Raw genomic sequence first — 6,266 nt, 5'->3', positions numbered from 1 at the left:
GACATTTTCAGCGTCGTCGCAACCCCCCCCCACCCCCTCAAAACCGTCCTTCTCATTTTTTTTCTTTGCCCGCCTGTTTGTTTGTCAATACATCTTAACAATGCCCGGGGTTACGGTCCGGGGGACGGCGCAAACATTTATTAATTCTCGCCGGCGTGGCGTCGATTCGTTAAATACTTTTTTTTTTTTTTTTCGCGTGCGTGAAGAAATTCTTCTCCTCGACCGCGTCTGAAAATGCAAAAATGCTGCAGCCAAACAACTTTGGAGCGGCGCACAAACTGGTGTTAACCGCTAGCCACGATGCCTTCCTTCACTCCACACACACACACACACACACACACACACACACACAGCCCTCCCTCTCTCCTCCTCCTCTGCAGAGCATGTCAGATGCCGCGGTCTTATTTGATTGCTTAGGAAAAGTGCAGTGATAGAGCAAACACCCGGTGAGATATGATGACAAATGGCTCCAGATCCCAGTAAATTACTTTCTGCTCAAATCGAAATTTCATTCAGTTTGCTGCTCACCGAGATGAAGTAATCTAAATTGTGGACTCAGAAGGAAGATAGAAGGGAAGCTGGAGCAAGCATTTCATTATCGAGAGGCAGAGAGGGACGAGCGAGGGGGGGGGGGGAGAGAGAAGGTTAGGGACGAAAGAGATGAGCAGAGGCAAATCTAAAGTGTTGACACCATGATTGAAAAGGTTAACCCGTGCACATTATATATCAAGCCCCAGTCGCTGCGGCTCTCTAATGGAAACACGGCAGTGACGGAGCGCTCGGCCGACTCCTAATGGCAAAAGCACTGCGTCTCCGCCCGCACGCACACTCAAATCCTCTTACACGCTGATTGCTTATGTTCCAGGTTATTATTAGGCAGCGGCACTGGTGGTGGTGGTGGCGGTGGCGGCTAGGCTAACTCTGCACAGGTGCACACAGCGCCACCTGGTGGTAACCTTTCCCTGCTTTTCCTTCAGATTATTCGGGAACAGCGGAGCCTGCAGCGCTTGCGGTCAGTCCATCCCAGCCAGTGAGCTGGTGATGAGGGCGCAGGGCAACGTCTACCATCTCAAGGTAAGCTAGCAAGCTAGCCAAACCCAACATCAACATCAACTCTTCCCTCACGCCAGCAACGGCAAACCAACGCCGCTCTTTTTGCTTGTCCACTCCCAGATGCACGTGGGTGTGTCGCTAAGCAGATATTTGACCCCCCCCCCCCAAACAATGCAGCCAAACCACCCCAGACCACTAGGTGGCGATGAATCTGGCGCTGTAAAGCAAGAGTTTGTTTTTCCCATAGCTTGAAACTCTGGAACATAGTTTAAAAACCAAAGTGTCTTCATGAGAAAAGGAAAGAAGAAAGTATATAGAAAAGTATCCAACTTCTAAACTACCGTCTGTTGACCTCGTGCTCACAACAGCAGAGCCCGTTGAGTAAAAGATCAAACTGGGGAGCAGCTCAGATCTTTTGTAGCTCCTTTAGGTGTTGAGGACTTGATGAAAAGCCTCTGCGACTCGATAGTGAGTCTGTTGATTCACTACTGAGTCTGGTGACTCAATACTGAGTCTGGTGATTCACTACGGAGTCTGTTGACTCACTACGGAGTCTGGTGACTCACTACTGAGTCTGGTGACTCACTACTGAGTCTGGTGACTCACTACTGAGTCTGTTGACTCACTACTGAGAGTCTGGTGATTCACTACTGAGTCTGGTGACTCAATACTGAGTCTGGTGACTCGATACTGAGTCAGTTGATTCACTACTGAGTCTGTTGACTCGCTATAATGGGTTCAATGTAAAGCGCCTTAGGTGCCTTGAAAAGCGCTATATAAATCCAATCCATCATTATTATTATTATTATTATTATTACTCGGCTGGCTTCGTTTTGCAGAGTATGACAGAATTGAAAGCCCCGATGCCCCGAGCATGCTGCGACACCGTCACATTGCTCCGCCCCCTAAGCTTGCTCCGCCCCCCATTGGCTGTTTTTTATTTATTTTTTGCCTTTTCATGACGACCTCTCTCTCTCTCTCTCTCTCTCTCTCTCTCTCTCTCTCTCTCTCTCTCTCTCTCTCTCTCTCTCTACCCGACCCGACCCCCTGCTCCCCGGCGCCACAGTGTTTCACCTGCTCCACCTGCCGGAACCGACTGGTTCCCGGGGATCGGTTCCACTACATCAACGGCAGCCTGTTCTGCGAACACGACCGACCCACGGCGCTCATCAACGGCCACCTGAGCTCGCTGCAGACCAACCCGCTGCTGCCCGACCAGAAGGTAGGCCCACCGCCACCGCCGCTGATGATGATGATGATGATGATGATGATGAGGTGGGGTTGTGGTCCCCCACGCTGGGAGAAGCGAGTCACCCGAGGCTCGTCATCCGTCAGTCGCAGTCGTTAGCAGGAGGGGAGAAAAAAAGAAAGAAAACACAAACATCTGTAAATTCCTGCGCTGACATTTTCCGCCCTGCCCCCCCCCCCCTCCCCCCCCGCCGGCGGTATGGATGGCGTCCGCTCGGCGTCACTGCAAGGCGCCTGGGCGGATATTAGATCAGCCGGCGTGGAGACGCATTTAATGTCTCTGACAGCCTGATGGATTTTCCCATCGCTCGTGTCGTCGGCGGGAGCGTCTGAGCCGCCGCCGCAGCAGCGACGGCAATCACAGTAAAGAAAGAAAGAGAGACGGAGAGATGTGAGAATGATTCCTCTTCCTCTTCCTCCTCGTCGCTTCCACTCCTCCTGGAATCGCCTCCACTTTCCCGACGCTTCCGTCTTTGCTCCACGCAGAGCAACGCAGGGGACAAAACGGCCCTGAAAGCCTCTTTGGACCGCTGTATCAACAGCAGCGGCGATCCGGGAGGGGGGGGGGCACAAATATGAAACCCCCCTCACACACACACACACAGCCGGAGGTGGAGCGCAGACGGCAGCCGCAGCTCCATCACGCCGGCCGTCCTGGCTGCTGATTGGATCTGTGGACGGCTGCTGCGAGTGGAAGGCAAACAGAGGAGCGGCCTCGTCGGAACGCCGGGATCACTTCATTCCTCAGCGCCGGCAGATAGCATCACTTTTTGCCTCCCAACAAGGAGCTTTATTGATACCTCGTCCTGAGCGCACACACACACACACACACGGCCCGGCACTCAGAGAGATACGAGTAGGAAGGAGTGTGGGAGGAGCTGGTGTGTGTGTGTGTGTGTGTGTGTGTGTGTGTGTGTGTGTGTGTGTGTGTGTGTGTGTGTGTTGGGGGTGGGGGTGGGGGGGGTCCTGGTCGTCTACTGCAGTGCATCTGACTGAAAGAGGAATTATATTGTCGGGGAAGCGTGCATTTCACCTTGAGTGGTTTTTTGAGTCCGGGAGAGGTAGAACTCCATTAAGCCCCCCCCCCCACCCCGCTAGCGACTCCCCCGCCCCCGCCCCCCCCACCCCCACCCCCACCCTTCCACCACAGGCCTTTTAAGGGCTTGTCACTTCTACAAATCAGCTCTTAGGGCTCTCAGAGCTCCTCACATTTAAATTGAAAGCCGCCGCATTATCTAGCTTAATTTTAAATGTCTGTTTAAGTCCCGGGCCAGCGCCGCTCCCCCACCCCCACCCCCACCCCCACCCACCACCCACTGCATGTCTCATGCAGCACGGCCGGTGTAGTAAATACAGGGGCCTCATTGTTTATTTATGCGCTAACATCAATTGTAGTGAAACTCGCTGAATTATTGATGCTAAAATGCAATCTGAATATTGGCCCCAGCGCTTTAATTATAGCAGAGAGAATTATTAAATAAACAGGGGAGGTGTGTGTGTGTGTGTGTGTGTGTGTGTGTGTGTGTGTGTGTGTGTGTGTGTGTGTGTGTGTGTGTGTGTGTGTGTGTGTGTGTGTAGGGGGGGGGGGCAGTCCCTGCGACGCTTTTGTTATCGCAGCGAGTTAAACAGGGATCCCCGCTGCTGCTCTTCACCATCATCATCATCGTCGTCGTCATCATCATCACGCGCTAGCTAGCCCGCTAGCCCGTGCCCTCGCTCTCCTGTTACTCAAAGAGGATTTCGGCAGGATATCAACTCTCAGGATCAATAAACCTTCGTGTTAGCTTAACTTAGCTTAGCCGCGGCCCCGACACGGAAAAGGGGCCCTTGGAAACGCTAGTTCGGCAACGCCGCCGACCTCCCGATTCCTCCCGTTTTTATTTTTTTTATTCGCCGCGACAATAATTGGCGCGGCTTTGTGCCGCGGACGACATCCGACGCCGGCGTCATTATCGGGGCTTTGCTCTCGGCTTCTTCCCTCAACTCTTTGTTCAGAACAAACAAATTACCTCTCTCCCACGGAGCCGGCGCTGACCCAGGGGAGCCGGACCCTCCCAGCGTCAGTCACTTTAATTAGCCCCCAAGTAGGAGTTTGCAATTACTAATAGACTGAAGCCCTCCTGGTGATTTGAGGGATGAAGGGGAAAGTAAATCACCCTTAGAATCATGGAGAGAGAGAGAGAGCGAGCGAGGGAGGAGGGGGGGGGGAGAGGGGAAGAAGGGAGGGAAAAAAAAAATATTTTTCTGTTTCGCAGGACTGAACACCTCCCGCAGTTATGTCGAAGCGCGCGTTATAATTATACCAAAGAGAATTGCTTCACGGATGCACTTTTAAGTTAATGCAAAGTAAATGGGACACCAGATGGTTTTCAAAGGCTGGCTGATCAATAAATTAAAAGCCGGAGCCGCTTGGAAAGTTGATTCATCATGCTGAAACATTAATGCCTTTGCTTTTATTTTTTTATTTTTTAATTGAGTTTTTTTTTTCTTTTTTGTGAAGCGATAATGACGTCTCTGCATTTCTTTTCTTCCTGAAAGCCAGGATGTGTTTATTCACGTTGTGCTTGTGTGTGTGTCTGTCCCTGCGCAGGTGTGTTAGGACGGAGCCCAGCAGGAAGCAGGACGCGTGCCTTCATTTTCTCCCCGACTCACAGCCACCCGAGAGGGCGCAAATCAAGCAGCCCACCCCCCACCACCACCGCCACCCACCGCTCTCTGGTCAAGCCCCACCCCCCACCACCCCCCTCCCCCGCCAGAACGCCACTCGTCCATCCCGCCGTTATAGCTCTGCTCCCACTGGACCCCCCCCCCAACCAGCCGTGAAACTTTCAGCCCAGAACTTCTTCCACATCGGCTCCTCCACCTTCTTCTCCTCCTCCTCCACCTTCTTCTTCTCCTCCACCTTCTTCTTCCCCCTCCTCCTTCTTCTCCTCCTCCTCCTCCTCCTCCTCCTCCTCCACCTTCTTCTTCCCCCTCCTCCTCCTTCCTCTTCGTTGACTTTTTATTTCTTCTCCTCCCCACGTAACGGGCGGATAACTTGCACTTAAAACGCACCCGAATCGGGACGCTGAGGACTCCAAAAGCCTTGGAATTAAAAAAAGAAAAAAGGAAGAAAGGTGGAGAAGAGGAGTGAAAGCAAAAGATAAAAAAAGAGAGAGACTTTTCAGATTGGTGGAGGAGGAGGAGAGGGTGGATGGCGGCAGGAGCAGGATGGACTGAAGCGACGGACGGAGAGATAAACAGACTGATGAGGTCACAGCGATGCAGCCTTTTCGACTCTGCAGATTTGTTTAAGAGACTTTTTTTGGGGGCGGGGGGGAAATTCTGGACCTTTTCTTGTGTCTTCTCTCCCTTTTCTATCCTCATTTCCCAACATGGTGTTTCCACTTTATATATTTTGAGTGTTGTCAAAAAGGGGGAATGTGTTTTCTCTTTTAGTTTTTTTTTTTTTTTCCTTTGGTGGTATATACACATCTAGATATATAAAAAAATATATATATTGAAAAAAAGGGGGATTTAAATGACAAAAAAATGGCTTTTTGTGGAGAAAAAAAAACGCGGAATCATAAACACACTCTTGGTGTATTTGTAAAAAAAAAAAAAAAAAAAGAGAGAGAGAGAGAGAAAGAGAAAAAAAAAAGAAACTACCATGTATGTACAGTATGCATGTAAATGTTGTCGTCCAGGCGTGGCTACAGTACATCCGACCCCCCCCCCCCCCTCGACCCCTCGACCCCCCCGGAAAACTGAAGAGAACTCGCCCATAGTCAGTAACGTAGAGGTCACGTCACCAACATATAAATGCCGAATGAAAGAGAAATTTATTTGTGATATTTTCCGAGACATTTGCTCCAGTATGGTGTATTTAATTAATAAAAAAAAAAAAAGTATTGGAAGATTTTAACAGACTCCCATCATCAATTCATGACGGGAAAGAGAGGCGGTGGGGGTGTGGTGGAGGTGGA

The 6,266-nt window shown here is 51.0% G+C and overlaps 1 protein-coding gene across 1 annotated transcript; it reads left to right on the top strand.

The window, feature by feature from the left end:
- Window positions 1-692: 692 nt before the first annotated feature.
- Window positions 693-5,767, top strand: LOC142903086 (LIM domain transcription factor LMO4.2-like). Its single transcript, XM_076048531.1, has 4 exons — window positions 693-704; window positions 877-1,074; window positions 2,120-2,275; window positions 4,892-5,767. The coding sequence occupies exons 1-4, from the start codon at window positions 693-695 to the stop codon at window positions 4,898-4,900; spliced, it is 375 nt and encodes a 124-aa protein (XP_075904646.1). The 3' UTR covers window positions 4,901-5,767.
- The last annotated feature ends 499 nt before the right edge of the window (window positions 5,768-6,266 follow it).

Source organism: Nelusetta ayraudi, unplaced genomic scaffold (assembly GCF_046127955.1).
Source record: "Nelusetta ayraudi isolate G7.1 ecotype Tasmania unplaced genomic scaffold, CSIRO-AGI_Nayr_v1 ptg000105l, whole genome shotgun sequence".
Lineage (NCBI taxonomy): Eukaryota > Metazoa > Chordata > Actinopteri > Tetraodontiformes > Monacanthidae > Nelusetta > Nelusetta ayraudi.
This window is presented reverse-complemented; position numbering and strand designations above follow the sequence as displayed.

What these genes read in the sequence shown, in the direction of transcription:
- LOC142903086 (XM_076048531.1), top strand. An exon ending in GCAACGTCTACCATCTCAAG is followed by an intron (nt 1,075 to 2,119) that starts GTAAGCTAGCAA and finishes CCGGCGCCACAG; the next exon opens with TGTTTCACCTGCTCCACCTG.